This window comes from Phlebotomus papatasi, chromosome 2 (genome assembly GCF_024763615.1).
Source record: "Phlebotomus papatasi isolate M1 chromosome 2, Ppap_2.1, whole genome shotgun sequence".
Lineage (NCBI taxonomy): Eukaryota > Metazoa > Arthropoda > Insecta > Diptera > Psychodidae > Phlebotomus > Phlebotomus papatasi.
Genome location: NC_077223.1, coordinates 76,235,327 through 76,256,414, shown reverse-complemented (window position 1 = coordinate 76,256,414; position 21,088 = coordinate 76,235,327). Strand labels below are relative to the sequence as shown.

General features: G+C 33.4%; 1 protein-coding gene across 4 annotated transcripts in view; it reads right to left on the bottom strand.

Annotated features, from left to right (window-relative positions):
• The window catches only part of LOC129804431 (uncharacterized), a 104,010-nt gene extending 87,179 nt beyond the window's left edge, over window positions 1-16,831 (bottom strand). The window contains exons 1-2 of one of the 4 annotated variants that reach the window (XM_055851698.1): window positions 16,282-16,831; window positions 9,134-9,356 (exon numbers count right to left, since the gene is read on the bottom strand). In XM_055851698.1, coding sequence (XP_055707673.1) covers window positions 9,134-9,158 — 25 coding nt within the window. In that variant the 5' untranslated portion in view covers window positions 9,159-9,356; window positions 16,282-16,831. The remainder of the gene's footprint in view (window positions 1-9,133; window positions 9,357-16,281) is intronic. The other 3 variants (XM_055851699.1, XM_055851701.1, XM_055851700.1) reach the window with 3 other exon arrangements.
• Window positions 16,832-21,088: the final 4,257 nt, after the last annotated feature.

The window sequence follows — 21,088 nt, the reverse complement described above, 5'->3', positions numbered from 1 at the left end:
TGCAATTGTGCAATTTATTCAAAATTTAGTATGGGAGTGGGCGAGATGACTAGATCTAGATTTCATTCACTCTCACTGAAATGTCAAAAACATGTTTACAAAACAAAAGTTATTGTGCGTTGGGCATAAATTTCACCAGAATTGTAACAGTTGAACAAAACAGCGGCCAGAAACACTATTTTTTAGTTCCAGTGCTCTCCATTACAAGCGCAAAACAGTATCCAGTAGATACTTGATAACGGACTAAGGGTCAAACGGCAATAGATATCGATTTCCAGTCTTTGCAGAGACCCCCCCCCCCATACGTGTGTACATTCTTTAATTTAACAGGTTTAATTTTTACTGCTCGAACTCCACAGAGAGAGCGATATAATCCCTCGATTTTTAGTTATACAATGGCAGCCAAAATAATAGAATCAGCTCCGCAAAGACCAATATTTTACCTTTAACATTTTTGTTTACTCCAATTCGTTGAAATAATTTTGATATAGAAATGTTCAAATAATTGTCTTACGTCAAATAAAAATATTGTGTTTGCCGCTAGAGATTTCTATTTTTCACAGAATACATCAGTAGTGAAATTTGGTTTGAACAAAACGATAGGACGACTTTTATTTATATTAAAGAATGTGGTCTATAAATCGAATAAGTTTAAATAAAGCCATATTTAGAAACCGTAAAGGACAGTTTTTCAATTTTTTTGTCCGAACTGAATTTCACTATTGACGTATTTTGTGTAAAATAGAATCCTTTAGCGGCCAAAACAACCCTTACTCAACGATTCTAATAATTTGAAGATTACTACTTCAGACTTATATCAACAAATTGGGAAAAAATACAAAAGTAAAAAAATAGAAGCTTTGCAAAGTGATTCTATTATTTTGGCCGCCTCTGTATATATTTCACTTCGTTACCCCAAGCAAGGGTTTCACAGTATCACTCGCCGATATCTAGTGAGGAAAGTACCCGTTCTTGAGGAGCTAAAAGTCAAGGAGTTGCTTCTTCGGGTTGAGAGATCACAACTTCGATGGTATGATCATGTTCAACGCATGAATGAGGAAAGATTCCCCAGAAAAGCTATGCAAGCCAATGTGAAAAGACCTTAACCTCGGAGTAGACCTAGGGCAAAGTGGCTGGGTAAAATTGAGGATCTTGCCTTGGAGCGCATTGGGATCGAACCCCAACTTCTTCTTGAAGTGCCAGAGGATAATAATAATAAAAATAATAATAACCCCAAGCCTTACCCCCTAAGATGTTGTATTTTGGTAGAATTTTGGAAATCTGAAGTTGGGAGTTTTTTGTAATTACGTTGTTTGTCCGGTCCGTCCAACTGTCGCCAGCTCTAGAAGCCAAATGGTTAGTAATAGAGACTTTGGATATTCGGGTCACACCCCTATAAATTGACTCTGGGACCATTAACATGCCCCTCACTTTCCCCCTCACCCCTCTTCTTCACCTTCATAGCCACGTTTTTTTTTTGGAATTGCCCGAAAATGCGTCTTGCGATCACGAGGAAAAAGAAATGCTGAATGTATTCTTTTTATAACATTGCCTAAAATAATCCAGTTTGGGCCTTTTCAAGTGGATGGCGAGAAGTGGTTACAGAACTGGCGAAAAGTGGTGAAAAGTGACGAAGTGGTTTTTTTGCATTGTTAATAAAAATCAGCTTTTTAAGTAGTTCAGCGTTAAATTCTAGGACTATCGTTTCCACGAATCTAGAGCCAATACATCTAAGTAGTTTTGTGTCAAATTTGAGTTATCTTGTAATAAGAGTTCAAGAGTTATAATAAAATAAATTCCTCTTTTTTTCTGAATCAATTATGAACTGATATAAGTATTTTTTGTCAGAAAATCAATTTTATTACTCTTGGAACTATTTTGTTATTTTTTATGAATCGGTTTAAATCGGTTGAGAATCGGTAAATGGTAAATCATGCGAAAATACTTCTGAGGTATAGCATCTAAATCACGAACTCGAGTATTTCGCAAAGCCTAGGACACTTTTCCATTTTTTTAAACTGTGTTTTTGAAATTTAAATATAATTGTACATTATACTTTGCATAATTTTCACAAATAATACTGTAATTTATTTGAGAATTTGGATAAGAATTGTTTGTGTTTCTTAGCAAAATTCTCTGCTTTCTCTGCTTTCAACGTAATTTTTTCATGTAGATTTGATTTTTTTTAGATTTAACTGATCTACAGAATAACTTTTAATTGTAAAAATTAATTGAAGTGGATTTGCAATGGAAATTTATTCAGTTGAACAAACATTTATACGTGCTTTCTAATTATTATCCAATTCCAATTGTACCGCATGGAAAAGTCCTGCAATGGCTTTTGCGCTTCATTCTCTCTAAATCAATAATGGATAAATTTTCCATTTTCACAAGAAGAAAAAAAAATTTCATTTCACTTGGATTATGGGTTGAAAAGAGGAAGAGTAAATAAAATTTTGCAACAATTGGTTATGTGGGTGGGTATTAAATAGGTATCGACTTTTGCAAGATTTTCTCGGCAATTTTCTCTCCTTCATGTACTTGTGCAATAATATTTCAAGGGATTGGGAAAAATTATGGGTTTAAAGTAGGATTCTGTGTTGTTTTTATCAAAGAATATCTCATATATATAGTGTTTTCGCGAAGAAAAAGATACAAGTAAAAATTTAATGTCCTCTGTGTTTTCCCTCTGTTGGCTAATTGTGTCAGGTTGTTTATGTCATGCCATGGCTTCTGGTCAATGAAGATAAAGAGACGAGAGTGACTATTTCATGGATTTTACTCACACGCTTCCTGTTTAATGACATTTTCAGAGAACAATTTGTGAGGAAAATGACGGTGAAAATGATCCATTAGATGCATCTACATTTTATTATACTCCCGCTTAGTTACAAGCATCATCCAATAGCCTTTTGTGTTGCTCTTGTGGGAAAATCTCTTTGAGTGTCCTCTTCAGAGATGCAACCCAATTGATAAAATTGTCATTAAATAAACATTTAACAAGGAATAAAATTAATTTGGCCCAAATGAACATTTGGGAAAGTTGTATTATATTTTGAGGCTCTCCACAAAATTGGCTCACAATTCATTTTGGATTGGTTAGTATTTCATCAAGAGCTGAACATTTTCAACCACATATAAAAGATATTAAAACTGCAATTTATCCACGTTACCAGCACTCACAGTGATTTATTTAATTACAAAATTTTCGGCTATGGAGATAAATTTAAAATTGCCAGAGTAATTAAATGAAAATCATTTTGCGATTTTTTTAAACACCCAAGGGAGCTTTTTTTGGTTTTCCCATGGGGTGGGAAATAATGTAAAAATAGAGTTTCTCTATTAAAATTTAAATATATATTGCTGTCGAAGGAAAAATTTTCCCATTGAGAATGCCTCTGATAGTGTTACATGGACAATTTTGCCAAAAATGAAGGTAAAAGTGGAGAAAGTTGTCTGTCACATGTGAGATGAGATTCTCTATAAAATATCTCTTGGGAACTATATAGTGCTACATCCCGGTAATGATATAAAAATAATAGAAATGACAACATACATCATCTTTTCCAACTCATTTCTCGTAAATACCCCACAATGGGTAGATCATGGATAGTCATTTGGTGTGCACCATCAGCAAGAAGAAAAAAGTATATGAGGAATAATAAATATAAAATTCCTTTTTGTTCCACTTCTCAAATTTATCTTAAATCACCCTTAAATTGTGACTGTCATTCGGAGAGAAATATTATGACTTTTCATGAAAATGACTTTCAAGATTTCTCTTCAGAAATTAGGTTAAGGACGAGAAATGGGAAGCTGTGTTGAGTCATTTTCCATTTCATAAAATAATACTCAAAAGCATGGGCAATTTCTTCCTTTGCACTATAAAAATTTAATGAACAAAAATAAATTATTTTTAATTAGCACAATAAATTAAAAAAAATATGTTCAGTCTATTTACAAGTGTGATATGGATCTTTTATTATTTGCATTTAAATAACAAACATTAATTTCTGATAATGGTGGTAAATAAATTTGATATGCGTAGTTATGTTTTTACTGAAAAAGCATAGGCTTAGGATAATGGAAATTTATAATTTTTTTTATTTAATAAAATGTATTAAAAGTTTAATATGTCATAAAATTTAAATTAACATAAACCAAAAGCTTTTCAATGCTTATTACGCACTTTTATTTCGGTTATTAAACAGTAATTGAAATCAGCCAAATTTATATTCAGCAAAAATTGAAATTTAAAGTATCATATTTTTTGACTTTCCGTTTAAAATATAATTGTGTAGTTTACAGCTTATTAAACAATTGATATTAATTCGACAAATGGTAGAAATGCTAGAATCTACATTATGAAACATTATGGTAAAAATAAAAATTATTATTTTATTGTATTTTTTCACTTCTTAATTCCTTATTTTTGCAAACAACACAGGATATGTAGAGGAGACTGGGGCAAAACTTGTCCAAACGCATATTTAATTCTTTCACGAGCTCTGAGAAAACTTAAACGTTTTATAATAAGTATATTCTTAGGGGGAAGTGGGGCACCTTTGAAATTGGGGTTTTTCACCTCTTTTTAAATAAAATTGAGTCTTATCGTGATATAATTTAGCTGCACAAACAGATTGAGAAGCTAAATTACATTATGATAAGGTTTAGATCCACTTAAACATAGGAGATTAATTCCATTTTCAAAGGTGCCCCACTTCCTTCTATAAGAAATTTACTGCTCTACAACATTGCAGAAGACTATTTCGCTCTATCTCGAAAGACATGTGATTTTCGAATCATTTTCTATTTAAAAGTCGACTTTGTGGAGATTCTTAAAATTGCTGGGGTAAATTTTGTCAATCTTCGGATAATTTGAGACGTTTTACTCTCGCAAACGTTAAAAATATCAAATAGACATATTTTTATAGGAAATTTATTCCTCTACAACTTTGTCGAAGATAATTTTTCTCTATCTTAACGAGAAATGTGCTTAAATTGAGCTAATCATTATTGATATTTTCTGTAAGCCAAATATTCCAAAAATGAGGCTCAAAATTTCATTATTTTTTATTTTACATAATCCTTCCTCGAATCCCTTGAAACTTTGTAAGTTTAAGAAGGTTCATGAAGGCTATCTATAATTAAATTTCAAGCCTCAGCCTCTTTTATTTTAGAAAATAGTGAATATTCAAATTTTTGTTTGGACAAATTTTGCCCCAATCTCCCCTAATTTGTAGAATGAAAAGTTACGATAGTAAAGCACTGTAGAGAGATCCCTTTGTAAACATGCCTGAAAATAATTTTATAATAAATTATTATAAAATTTAGGTATTATTTCAAAATTAAATAGGGTGGTAAAAGTATTTCATCTTTGCGGAATGATAGAAATTGCTACTTTTATGTTATTTATCAAAAAAGAGTGTCAAAAATGTCCTAGGCTTTGTGAACTGCTCAAACTCCCGAGAAAAAGCTCTTTTTTGCAAATTTTTTGAGTGCATACAAATTTAATATTCATTTAAATTTGTCTATAAATCATCATAAAACCATCTCGAAGTTGAAAATTGATCAAGAAGAGGGTATCATTTGCATTTAAAATTTAAACTAATTTTAGAATATTTAATCGATGCTTTACTGATCCATAACCGATTGCGACCGATTGGAATTTCAAAATGTTTTTAAGTAAGTCTCAATTTGACTAAGTCCGTTAAATAATTTATCCTCTTGTGTCGTTGAACTTCAATCTTGAATGTGATTGAACTTAATCTTGAATATAGTGAAACTTTGATCGGTTCACTACGTTTACAGCAGATTCAAATTGTTTTTTAAATATTTTCGAAAATCGTAAAATAAATTCAAAGAGGAGGGAGGATTTTAAAGCTTAGATGACTTAAGTTTTGCACCATTCGATTGTTTTCTTATTGTTCCGAATAAATCTGACGAATATCGAATTATAAAAGCCAAGTGATAAATTTATCAAGGGACATCCGAAACAATCGAATGGTACCAAACTTACATCATCTTAAACTTCAGAATCGTTGGTAAATTGGAAATTGTTTGAATGGGCTCATATGTGGCCCACTCCCTGAGCAAATTTGAGCACATTTTGCTCATTAATTATCAATCGTATTTATGCTATTATAATCTATTTAAACCAATTTTTGTGACCCGTGTCCACTTTTTTTTATCACTGAATGAATCAATTTCTAAAAGCTCTAGACAAAAATTGCACATTAGGACACATTTCAGCAACAATTAATGTGAATCACATTAAAATTTTAATGAGAAATTCTCTAGTGTAATACCATGGTAAGCTTTAATGGAGCTCACTGAAATAAAATATTAGAACTTGTAAAGGGAAAAAGGGGAACTAAAGGTGCAACCTATCTTTCAACTTCCTCGGAGTGAACTGTCCACGGCGACTGATGCTCACTCACTGAAGGCTGACTCGAACAAAAGCCACATCAACCTTCAGCACCCTTCTAGAGATGATGGGTTGGGTGTGTCATAGGAATTAAGGATTAGGATTGATGGGTATGGCTGTCGATTGGGTTAACAATTGTCGAATGGGTCATACGCTCTAGGCAAGCAATTTCAGTGGTTTTTCAAAATCTAATGAAACATGTGTCCTTGGTGTTTCATTTTAAATTAAAATTTTCCCAAAAATGTTGTTTGATAGGATATTAGAGAAGTTAAGCCATATGATTTAACTGTTTATTTATTTCTTTGATGGTATTTTGGCCTTAAAATAAATTCATTTTTTAATTCAAAGGAAGATTCTTAAAGAAACGTTATTCCCTAGTCAGACTTACGACTTGAGTCGAGAGACGGAATAGTGGGAAACTGATAGGAATCATCCCGTCAAATAATTTCATCAGATATCTTTAAAATTTCTGCAGAAAATATGTACACCTCTGCTGAAAATCTGCCGAGAAATCTGTAGATATTCCCACGAATTTTATTTGGGCTTGGGACAAAATTCGTCAGAAATTTTTCCAGATTTTTTGACGAATCCTGGTGCATACTCTGACGAATTTCTGTAGATATTTTGCCGATTTTCTGTAGATTTTTCTACATTCCAGACTTTCCAGACAGCTGTGTCTGAAAAGATGGAATATTTTTCCCTGAAGTTTGCAAAATTCAATAGAGTGATTCTTGGTGATTTCACAGTGTTTATATAAAATAAAGAATTCTGCGACGTAATATTATAAGTAGAGAATAGTGAAGTGATATCTTTAAACACAGTTTCGACCAAAATTTCGTGTTTTTTTTTGTATCATTCGATTGGCGATTCTTCTTAGGAGAAACTTCTACAGTTTCTTGATAAATCAACAATATTTTTGTTGAGAAAATGGAAACTATGCAGATTTCCAATCCAGACATTCTGCCAAAAATCTGCAGATTTTCGGAAGAATTTCTGCCGAAAATCTACAGATTTTCAGGCAGAAATTCTGCAGAAAATCTACAGATTTTCAGGCAGAATTCTGCAGAAAATCTACAGATTTTCAGGTAGAAATTCTGCAGAAAATCTACAGATTTTCAGGTAGAAATTCTGCAGAAAATCTACAGATTTTCTCTGAATGTACTAGAATATACCGTTAAAATTCAAAAAACCTCCGAGTAAAATCGGCAGGTAGAGCAATGAGTTGACGGGATTATTTTGATTGAATAATAATTACGTTAAGCCGTCTGTTGGTTTAAGTCGCATGTATGTCCAACAGATTACTCAGACTTAATTTTTGTGTAATGCTTACATGGTGCAATACGACATCCCTAAAAAAAATTGCAAAAGCACAAGAAAGTTACGGCTTAGATTTTGCTATTCGGTTTCTTCCTTTCCTTCAGCAAAAACCATAAAACTTTACCCCATTTCTCTGAGTGTGATTAGTGTTATCTTGATAACCCTTGAGGAAATATGTACGTAAAAGAGAAGAAACTCAATTAATACTATCAACATTATCCGTGTTAATTAAATCAAAAACAGTCTAATCAATATGTTGAAAGTTATTAGGTATCTCGCCTTGAAATGAATTCCAGCACAACCAATTAATCTCAAATAAGAGTCTCGAAATCACTTTCTTGGCTTTAGAAGAAGCCATTTGTTTTTAGGACATCTTATTTATATATTTTTAAATTTTCTCGAGTATTTGACTTGGAAAGTGCTCCAGTTTTGTGAAACATTGTTGGTATGTTGGTATACTTTTGGCAGAATTTTGGCTTACTTAGTGCTCCTAAATAACTTAAAGTTGCAATTGAAACAATACTATGTTTCTCATATGACCAGTTAATCCGAGGGATTGTTTGGCAAACTTGCCTTGTCAGCAAAAGGATTATCAGTTGAGGGTGGAATTGGGAATAATCTGTTAGTAGGGAAATGCATTAGGAATATACGTTTGAAAAAAAAAGTCTGTGATGTTAAATGGATCGTTCGATAGTTATTCTTTCAGCTCAATTTATTTTTGAAAAGAACTCTTTAGTCCTGGAACGTTATCCACTCGAAAAGTTCCTCATCAATTTAAATTAAAACGGCCATTTGTATGGTGGATAAGTTGTTCATTCTGGAAAATTGAATGGTTATATGCCAAAATCCTCGAATTTCCAACCATTTCTCACCCTTGAAACATTTTCCTCGCCCCATTCTCAATGTCATGCATAGTTTTTGGCATGGATTGTTTCTCTCATGTGGGTATGGCATATTTCTTGCCAGGGATGGGACAATTTTGGGGCAAATGTGTGGATATAAGTTGTGTGAATTATAACCCAGGAGAGAGTGAGAGAGGAATCAGTTAAAGTGGGTGGGTAACATTTGTGTCTGTGAAATTATGAACGTATAATAATGAGATTTCCACCGTTGGGAGAGGAAATGTTGCTACGGCTTTGTAGGAATGGGATGAGATTCAAAATTACACACAATGTTTAATGTTGGGTGTACAAATGGTTGAAGACAAAACACGAATTTGAAAAGGGAATTGTGGTGAGAGGTTTAAAATTGTCTCAACCTTCTTGGCACCCCTGAACTTTCACCAGAAGATTTCTTGAAGTGGGGGGAGAAATTTTGGGGGGAAAACTTTTGCCTCAAAGTGTTGCGTGGATGGGAAGCTTGAAATGTAATAAAGTGGAAAATACTCACCACCTCGGCAATTACTTGTCTTCATGGCAATAATATTGAATTGTTGAACACTTTGATTTACACGCTCCCACCAGCACTGGGAGACTTTTCAGTGAGTTTTCCACACACACAATTTATGATGTATCACCTATTTTTGTGATTACCGAACCTTTTGATCAACACAACATCTTTACTGTACACACCATTTTCCTACGCATTGTCTGAATTCAATTGAGAGATTACACTGAGAGAGAGTAAATGAGAAGAAGAAAAAAATTATGTAGCCAAATAAGTTTTGCATTTTCCAACTAAATTTACACAATATTTGGAAGCAGAAGAAAAAAACTTCCGTTTGGGCAATCAGAGAGGAAATACCCTACAGAGAGTACTTCCATTTATACCCTAACTTCTACTCTTTCCAAGGGGTAGCTCATATGGAGAATCTGAGGGTAATTTCATGAGGAATATGTTCTGCATAATCCACGAAAACTAGGAAAGTTTTTGTAAATCTGAAAAACCGTAGAAAGCTTTCGCCAATCCCGAAGAAAACTTCACAAGTATTCTGAAAACCTGAGAAATAATATAAAAAAAAGAAACTTTCAAAGTGGGGTAAAGTGGTACAAGTTGGACAGGGCTTTTTTCTTGATAAATTTAGTACTTCATTTTTATTTATATATTTTTAATGCCTTAGTTTTATAATTTGGTTACTTGTGCTTAAAAACAAATTTGGTACTGTATTTATGTATCAAGAAAAAAGCCATGTCCAACTTGTACCGGCGAATTGACCAACTTGTAACACTATGTTCAACTTGTATAACTTTACCATATATCGACGAAATTCGAGAAGCTTTTGAAATATTTCATGAGAAACCCAAGAAAAATTTGCAGAAATTCCTCAAGGAAATTAAGGAAAATTTTGCAAATTATAAGAAATTTTCAAAAGTTTTCTCAAAACCTGAAAATCTTGAATTCATCCTCGAAATATAACAATGAATCGCCCCTTGATTTTGCGCCTAATCTTCCCAGGAAAAAAAGCATCCAGCTGACGCACAGAATTATTGGATATCCTTGTATTTCATCCGTATGGGCGTTCTATTGTTTGTGTTTTATTATCTTCTCCAAATCTTCATTATTTTATTCCATATAACAATGGAATAAAAAATATTCAGGTGGAAAATGGCGAAAACTTTTATCATTACAGTTGAAAGCATTTTATGATATAGTTGGATTTTTATAGATAGAAAAATTTCGTTAAATGCATTTTCGGCTTAGACCTGATTCGATTCAGGGAGATTATTTTTCGTACTTCTCATGAACAGTAAAAACAAAAGCTATTTACTACGTTTATATTTTTTACATGAATTGTAAATTTATACGCAAACATATTAGAGGAAACCTTTGCAACTTCGTATACTTGCAGCTTCGTACAATTAAAATTTCATAAAATTGTATTTTTTTCACTATTTTACTAAAAAAAAAATCTATCCCATGGCCATAAGATTCTAATTACTAAGTGAAACACCTCATATTTGCTGAAAATATTGGTAGCCAAGGTCTTTATCTCTAGTTTCCAGAAGTGAAAATAAAAAATGGACAAGAAACCCATGTATTTATGTATTTTTCGTATTTAAAGTATATTTTTAGAAAAAAAGTGGTGGCAAAGCGTCCCATGCTTTGCGAAATGCTCGAACTCGTGACTTAGATGGTATACCTCAAAAGTACTTTCGCATCATTTACCGTTTACCGGTACACAACTGGTTTAAATCGATTCATAAATCACTCAATAGATTCCACAAAATAGTTTAAAAAGTAATGAAAATTATATTCGAACAAAAATTACTTATCGGTAAACAACCGGTTCATTACCGGTTCACAACCGATTTGAACAGATTTATAAATCACTCAAATCGTTTCCCAAAATACACCTCAGGAGTAATTTAATAAATTTCGTTTATAATTATTTATCGGTTATGAACCGGTTCATTACCGATTCAAAACCGAATGGAACCAGTTCCGTTTTATTGGAAATTCTAAGACCTTTCCAACGAGCCTAAACATGAGCCTATTCGCTTGGTAAATGCGCTCTCTAGTGTCTTTTTAACCTTTGACCTTGAAAAACCGTTATTAGGAATGATTCAACGATATTGTCGTATATGGACGAAATGTCCGCCTGGGTAAGCTTTAAAACATATTCAAAAATGAGAGGCATATTGACGATTCTTGGGTCGACTTATGGGGGGTCCCCCGAAGTTTCCAAGTCGCTATTTCTTACCGTTTGGCCGCTAGAGCTGGCGACAGCCGGACGGACAGACGGACAAACAGCGTGATGATGTTTATCAAAAATCGTCTGAAACGTGAAGATTTGTTGAGAAAAGTGGTCTCCGGGTGGTGGAAAGTGGAAATTTTGGGGGGTGAAAAAATCGAGGGATTATTATATACTGCTCTCTCCGTGGAGTTCGAGCAGTAAAAACAACTATTACAAATTATAGACGGTTTATCAGGCTTAATATTTACGATAAAATATTTTGATCGAAAGTGGCTGTTTTTGTGTTTTTATGGAAAATTCACAAGCATTACTGCCTTGGCAGCTCGGGAAAATCTAACTTTTCTAGCTTTGTAACTCATGATACCTCGTACAAACAGTTTAACACTTTGTAAAAATTGCCACTAAATTTTCTTTGACATAGTGATATAATTGGTTCGGCTTGAGTGAATGATTTTCTTTTCGCAACTACAAACCGGGGATACTTCAGTTCTTATAATACCTTTACAATTTTCACTGTGTGCACCAAATTCCTAAATTTCATATTTAATAAGAGACATTATCTGAATTTGCTTAACTGAATTAAGTATTATAGTTCTCGTATATCAGAGGTGTGCAAGAAACCGTTGAAACCGAATTAACGTCAAATGAAACATGTACGTCAATGGTCAAAACGCTACTATAACAAACTTATTTTGACGTTAATTCGGTTTCAACGGTTTCTTGCACACCTCTGTCGTATATCACACTACATTTTAAGAAAAAACCATAAAAGCAGAAATGATTAAGAAGCTCACCTAATACCAAACTACTAAAAAGGCATATGAAACAAAGCTAAAAGGGCATAAGAAAAGTTCGATTTAATATTAAAAATGTCCTGAAAACTTTTTAGGATTATCAGGATTTCCATTACAGTTCGGAATTCATTACTCCACTTGAGCTATGATAGACTACTATTGAGCCATCTGTTGCCCATTGCCTTTCATCAAAGATTGAATACTGCTTTACGCCTGAGCATGAATTGGCCCCAAAACCAAGATATTCAAGAGATAGACAATGCACAATGTGAAAGGGGAGATATATTATTCATCCTATCAGTGCGAAACTTTTGTCTTTAATCTTTCCAAAATCATATATTTCAAATTATCTCCGCAAATATACAAAAGTGCCCCGTTTGAAATTTTGGCATTCAACATATATATTATTATATAATTATTGAAAATGGTAATAAATTTAATTTCTACACTGAGAAAAAAAGAGGGTGCGATTAACATTTTTTCCTCATAACTTTAACACTTTTTAGGTGTAAAAATATATCAACATTTTTAATGTTAATTTTACACCTTTTTAAGGGTAAAATTAACATGAAAAAGGGTTAATTTAATCCCTAATACACCTAAAAAGGGTAATATTTACACCGATTTCAGATCAATAATACAGAGTAAAATTAACATTTTCGGAATGTTATTTTAACTTTTTCGGATTCTCTCAGTGTATAGTGTCATAAGGTTTTTGGGAATATGGGGACTATGCTTTAATTTAAAAAAAATATTTGTTAGAACAGTTCTTTATCACTATTTTATTTTAGTTTTAAAATATTTTTCTAATCTATAAAATGATACATGCCCATTAAGTTTTAAGTAAGAAGAGGAAAATTTTTTATTTCGAAGTAATACTAGGGGAAGGCTTCCAGGCTTCGTACACACTCTGGCTTCGAAAACTTCATATTTTTGTCATATTTGTTTAATGAGCCTGAAGGTCCTTGACAGACCTGAGGATTAGCTGAGAGACGGCTTAGGATAATTATATTCGAAATAATGGTTAAACCATTGAATCATGTCTCGGCATAAGTCGCATATCTGTTAAGGACCTGACCTGCCTATGGCTATATGTTCAGTAACTTAGTATTAAATCACAAATTTTCTGAAAAAAATATGTCAGATTCATTAAAGGAATATAGGAGAAATACGAAGTATTCGAAACCAGAGCGTATGCGAAGCCTTAAAATCTTCCTCTAAAGCTATTAGGGTAAATTAAGCTAATTCAAAACCTGTTCCAAATGGAAACTTTTCGCTACTCCAAATGGAAACATCATTTTTTCCCATGACAAATGCAGTATTAAATTTTTATTTATATATTTATTATATTTTCTATACCTACTTCAGTCTCATTATTTAGTTAATTTTACTCCAAATAAAGCGAAAAATCCACTCACATTCATAAATTTTAATTTATAAATTTCTCAAAGAAATTAAAAGTGTACCTTTTCACAATCGAATTTTTCATCTATCAACCATGTTTTCTAATGAAAAACACAATTAGGCTGATTGTTCTTTATTCGTTTTTTCTTACATTTGTCTAATATTTTTGCCAGAATTGTGTTAATCTATATTGTTAACGGTACGTGAAATTTTCAAATAAAAAAATAACCTATTTCGTGAACATAAAGGGTTTTTCTGAAGTGTCTGCAAATGCTTCAATAGGAAACCCCGGAAATATGATTTTTGGAGAGATTTTCTTATTGTTTTAGATGATAAAGGAGAAAAGACCAGGAATAAGAACAAATCCTGCACTCAAGAGCAACTCAACAAGGTTTTTGAAGCCTTTCGTCGCGGTTTCACTTACACTATTTGTCTCCAATTAGAAACTTTCCTTTGTCTCCATTTGGATTAATATGTTTCCAATTGAAGCATTGCACTCGTGTAATTTTCTTGTATTTGGGAAGTTTTCAAATTATATTATAAGAATTTTCACTAAACAGTAACATTCTAGAAGAGTCTAGGAGCAAATTTATGTAATTTTCTTCAGAAAAAAATGAACTTAATGTGTTGAATCTTCTGTCAAAGTTGAAGCGTCTGGAAATGGTTTTGAATTAAGACATTTACTCTACCTTGTTCATTGTTAAAATTTGAAGCAAATCTTTAGAATTCTGTGTAGTTTTTTTTTTGAAAAACCAAGTCTTAGAAATTGGATTTGTTCACAAATGCCAAAGAAATGGAAATGCACCAGTTTTTAAAAGCCTTATGCCCAACGCACAATAACTTTTGTTTGTAAACATGTTTTCAAAATTTCCCATGAGAATGAGCGAGATGACTAGATCTCACTCACTCTCATTGAAATGTCAAAAACATGTTTACTAAACAAAAGCTATTGTGGTTTGGGCATTAGTGAGCAAGATCAAGTAAGGGAAGGGATACTGGACTAAAGGTAATAGATGTTTGTCTTTAAGGGAATACTAAAAAACGTCTGTGTTTAATAAAAATTAAGTAGGGTAAATGTCCTAATTCAAAACCATTTCCAGGCGCTTTAACTTTGACAGAAGATTCAACATATTAAATTAACTTTTTTCTGAAGAGAATTACATAAATTTGCTCCTAGACTCTTCTAGAATGTTACTGTTTAGTGAAAATTCTTCAGATATAATTTGAAAACTTCTTAAATACAAGAAAAATTCGCGAGCGTAAAATGCTTCAATTGGAAACATATTAATCCAAATGGAGAAAAGGGAAATTTTCTAATTGGAAACAAACAGTGTAAGTGAAACCGCTACGAAAGGCTTCCAAACCTTGTTGAGTTGCTTCTGAGTGCAGGATTTGTTCTTATTCCTGGTCTTTACTCCTTTCCCATTTAAAACAATAAGAAAATCTCTCAAAAAAAAAAATCATATTTCCCGGGTTTCCTATTGAAGCATTTACAGACACTTCAGAAAAACCCTTGTTGTTCACGAAATTGGTATTTATTTCATTTGAAAACCTCACGTACCGTTAACAATAAAGATTAGCACTTAATTTAACTAAAATTAGCCATAAATGTGACATCAAATGTTAAACAAAACAAATTAACAACAGTCACCTAATTGTGTTTTCATTGGAAAACATGGTCGATCGATGAAAAATTCGATGGTGAAAAGGTACACTTTTAATTTTTCTAAGAAATTAACAAGTTAAAATTTGTGAACATGAATGGATTTTTGCTTTATTTAGAGCAAAATTAACTAAATAATGAAACTGTTGTATTGAAAATATATAAAAATAATAATTTAGTACTGTATTTATCGTGAAAACAATGGTGTTTCCCTTTGGAGTAGCGAAAAATTTCCAATTGAAGCAGGTTTTGAATTAGCTTAATTTACTCTACACATTTATTCCTGATTTCCCCTAATAATACTGATTCCTTTTTTCATTACTTTTTTCATTTTGGTTTATTAAATAAAGTTTATAATTAGTAAAATTAGTCTGAACTTCTACCAATTTTGCAAAGTTTGGAGTACCTTTAATGTTTACGGAAAACTTTTAAACTTTTTTGCAAAGCACAAAGTATTAAAAAAACATATGCCAAAGGAGCGCATTGGATTTAGAAGAGTTGAACTAGTTTGAGACTAATTTTTGAAATTGACAATGAGAAAATTAGCTCTGAATTCTCAAATATAACACCTTTTGCTCCAAAAAATTGAATGCATATTCCCTGTTGTGTAACATTCTGATAACCTTGACCAAATTGATTTTTGCACAAAGACACTCACTGAGAGAAATTTTCCAATATTCCAAATAAGTACTTTGCAAATCCAAAATGTTTCACTCCCACAAAAACCGCATTAAAACTTTTCCTCTGAATCTTTTATGAAATTAGCGTTTTAAAATTCCCAAGGGTGAGACAGCAAATGGAATTGGTGTACAAGGACATCACCATTGCTCTCTGACACCAATTCCACTCTTGCTCTCTGTGGAAAAAAAAAAGAACCAGAACATGGGGTGGAAAACTTTGACACACTTTCCCATATAAAATTGTAAATTCACAAAATTTCTCTCAGAAGAGATTGTGAAATTATTCATGACGAGTGAGATTGCGGGAGGAGTGTAAAAAAAGTGCAAAGTAAGGATTGATTCTAAACTATAGGAGGATTTACTTTTCACACTTCCACGGAATCAAGTTTTCTATATATGGTTTAAGGTGAGAAGTTGGTGATGTTGGGGGATGATTTTGACTCTTCTCGTCACTCTCAGTGCAAAACACTATTGGATGATGTTGAGTCATCAAAAACTCTGGCCCCCTATGGCTCAAATAATGCGTGACACCATTTCGATGGGGCGCTCCAGGTTGAAAATTAAAACAGCAGAGAACAGCTATGGAGCCTTTTGCACACACTCCACACTCTGAGGGGGGAAATATTTTTCCCGTCGATATTTTCAATGTCACAATCTGCTATGGGTATTATTCCACTCACTCCTACACAGATCAGCCTTAAAATTGACCTCCCGAGGGCTGACAAGGCTTATGGCCTGGATTACGAACACTAGAATGGTTGTCCTGACCTATAGACAAATCCATTAAGCGCGAAAACTGTCCACGAGAATCAAGCACTTGATGGAAAAGTTGCCCTTTCTCACTCGCACCAACAGAACACCGTCAAAGTCAGAGGGAAGCGATGTGCAGACCAGCAGATCTGCATCTCGACTGGTGTTTGCTCTGGGGAAAAGCTCGACGCGAACGCAGGAAAAGCTTTTGGCCCATCTACGTCACCATGTCTCCTGAAGGAGAAACCGTGGGAGAAATAACGATAGTACCCGAATACCTCCCCAACTGCCTTCACAAATGCGCAGTGCGTGTTTGGGAGCTTTAGCATACTCTCCTGCTGCCTCTGAAGCACGTTTCGAGAGCATATAGAGAAATGAATGGAGGGTGAAAGCTCCCTATCCTCTACTACCATCAAACTTCTGTCAGTATACTGGTGAGATGTATGCACAGAGAAAAAAAAGCCCACGAGGACAGGAGTTGATAAAATACTGCAGAAATAGATGACGATCTGTGGCGCAAGTTTGCGCACTCATACCCTAATTTCTTCCACCCTCATTTTCGTGCCATTCCTTGACAGTTTTTGAAGACTCTTGCTCAGTAATGGGGAATGTAAAGGCGCAAAAAAAATTAAATTTGCAGGAAATATTGATGATGTCGACGCGAAAAGCTCTTGAGAACGACAAAGTGGTTCAATAAAATCAACAGTAATTTTTCCACCCAAAACCCATTGAAAGGATTGAAGAAATTGCACGAATCTGAAGAAGATAGGTACTCAAGTACAAACTGCCTGTTAAGCAGTTCTGGGATTCTATAAGCAAATGGGATTTTATATATGCAAATAATGCTCGTATGTAGTTGGATTTGTCAGACTTGAGTTTCGTGTCGTACTGAATCTCAAAATCGGTTTCTAGCTTAAGAATGATACTCCGGAATTTTGAATAATTTACTATTTTCAATAATTTAAATAAAGCCAGGGAATTCTAAATAGGTATTTGGTATCCGAAGATTTTGTTTAAAAAAATTGTTGCTTAAAAGGTCAGTCGATACTAAAGCCAATCTGAAAAAATAATGACTAGCACTAAAACTATTGTGATTTTCGATTATAAGAAAATGATTTATAAAAGAATACCTGAACCTCTGGTTCACCATAGTACAAGGATATTACATCTGAGATGAAATATCCCAGACCGATTTATACAGAATCTCTCGCATGAAGAACAAAAATTTTAGACGAATAACACATTAACGTATTAGGAACTATACCTACGTAGAAACTGGGGCAGTAGTAAACATGAGGTAGTTTTAAACACTGTTGGACTTATATTGACCAGTGAACTAGAATCACTAAAATATCTAGATTTAATCATCTATGAACTCTAATATTCAGTTTTCCCTATATCTGGACTGCATTTGTTATGTTCTCTATGAATCTGAAATATAAATATGTGTAAGACTAATCGGTTCCACGGCTTAAGTTATTATGAATCCCACAAAGACTGATTGGGTACATAATCTGCCTTGTTCTTGGAGTTAGCCCTCTTAGTGAGAGGTCAAGGGAGTGCTGTGCATCTTTAAAAAGGCCTAAGGGAAAGGCTCATAATTTTGTCCAGTTTCTTATTTTGTACACATTGAGGATAAAATTGGACAATAAAAATAAATTGATTCAAATTATGGATTTTTAATCCAATATTTGATGAATAATGAATTCTATCTAAATATTTGTTCATTTTGGAAGATTTTAACGCTAAATAGTTAAATTTTGAATATGATTTGAGTTGAAATTGCTTTGTTTAAAATTCAGTGTGAGCAATTGCTTACGAGAAATCCGAGAAATATGACAGAACTTTGTGTTTACTTCAGTCTTATTTAGGTGTAGTGAAGTACTAACAAGGTTTCTTCGTTTTTTTTGAGTGATATTATTGAATATTCATTGAATATTGTGTTGATTCACGTTGGTGGTGATTTGTACATTTAACCTGAAGTGAGATTTACCTTGTGAATTAGATTTTTCGTGTGAAAAATGGGAAATTTTTTAGACATTTACCAGTGAGGTGATACTCCTTATTTTGGACAGGTGTTTTTCTCACGAAATTTCGTGAAGTTTTAGTTTTTGTGAGAACTAGATTGTACAAATGCCTGGAGAAACAAAGGAGCATCATCTCTACGAAAGAGATGTAACGAGAAAAGCCTTGAAAGGCTCCCGGAAAGGCCAGGGAATGAGCGAATCTGCACGAACTTGGAGTACCGAAGTCAACTCACTTTAATGAATGATATGGAAAGTTTTCGAGCTTCTTGTGACATTCTACGTTTACCTTACATGAACAGGAAGAGGACTTGGTAAGATTGGTTCATGAAATGAAGAACAATGGGCATCCTGTTGCGGCGGATTAGCTGTCCAAATTTACAGCCAAGTTGTCCAAATTAATAACCAAGTTGTCCAAAATAAGTGTCAAATTCACCTCTACATATCAATTCATTTTTAAACGTATTAAGAGTAATTTTAGTTAAAACAAAGATGTTAAACTGTTTGCCAAGTTTCTAAACAACCCTTCTGAAAAGAAAGTAACAAAAAAAGTCAATTAGTATTGAAAATATCGCACTTCAAACTTGGAACACCTCTGCTTACAAGCAGACTGGACAAAATTATGAGCCTTTACCCTATATGCGTTTTTAGAGAGCTTATGTGCCTTACTATGGTATGCTGTCAAGTATGCGTTATACAACTCTTGAAAAGAGTAATCTTGTCGGGCTACCACCACCAATTCGACTTATCAGAATATAAATACAGTAGAGTTCCTCAAATTTGAACATTTGGGGGGTATAGATGACATTTCTCACCAAATTTGAACAATATTTTCAAAAACATAACGGAATTCATGTGAAATTCACTTTCCCTAAATTAAGATAAACAACTTTAGAGAATATATCAATGTAATTTATTGTGAAATAGTTGGAATTTGTTGCGGAAGTTAATATAATACAATAATATTGAGGAAACATCAGAGGAAAATTGCACTTCACGCAAAACTTTCTTCACATAACCTCAAATTTTACATTTTGAACTCAACCGTCGTTCAAATTTGAGGAGTTCAAATTTGAGGAACTCTACTGTAAGTCGATATTTTGCAAAAGTCGTTTTTTCGCTTTTCGGGTACTCCTTGACACCCTCTACCTTCCTTGTGAATATTATACCGGAAAGTTAATTATTTTCAAAGTTTTAAGAGGTTTCAAATTTTAAATATCTTATACACAGCATGCAAAATCTCAACTTGTAATCACTCTTCCGTAAAGTTGATCATTCGGGACTTATCGCGAGTTGGTCGAGTTGTGCTACCGTGTCCGCTTTTCAAGTCCTCGGTTACTTTTGTTCTCACAAATGGAAAGTGATTAAACTTCACAGAGAAAATTTTTCAAGTATCCAGATTCAATACCCATGGTATTGATTTTAATCCCACCATTTCAATACCAAAATTATCCCAAATTTTCTTGAAAATAGGTCCATATTGGGATTGATTTTAGTTTCTGGAACAAAGTTAAGAAATATTGGGATTACTTTTAGGACATATTGGTATTAAATTTATGAAATTAATTTTTTGAGGAGGAAATGGTATTGTTTCTATCTCAATTTGAGATTGAATTTTAGAAATCGTGGGATTAATTTAATCCCATTGCAGCATTGATTTTTGAAAGTCATTATTTATTAGGAAACAGTATAAATTCTATCCCATTCTGGTATTGATTCTATCCTATTTTGGTATTGATTCTATCCCATTTTGGTATTGATTCTATCCCACTCTGGGATTGATTCTATCCCACTCTGGGATTGATTCTATCCCATTTTGGGATTGATTCTATCCCACTCTGGGATTGATTCTATCCCATTTTGGGATTCATTCTATCCCACTTTGGGATTGATTCTATCCCACTCTGGGATTGATTCTATCCCATTTTGGGATTGATTCTATCCCACACTGGGATTGATTCTATCCCACTCTGGGATAGATTCTATCCCATTCTGGGATTGATTCCATCCCACTCTGGGATTGATTCTATCCCACTCTGGGATTGATTCTATCCCATTTTGGGATTGATTCTATCCCACACTGGGATTGATTCTATCCCACTCTGGGATAGATTCTATCCCATTCTGGGATTGATTCTATCCCACTATGGGATTGATTCTATCCCATTTTGGGATTAATTCTATCCCACTCTGGGATTGATTCTATCCCATTTTGGGATTGATTCTATCCCACTATGGGATTGATTCTATCCCACTCTGGGATTGATTCTATCCCATTTTGGGATTAATTCTATCCCACTCTAGGATTGATTCTATCCCATTCTGGGATTGATTCTATCCCACTCTGGGATTGATTCTATCCCATTTTGGGATTGATTCTATCCCACTCTGGGAT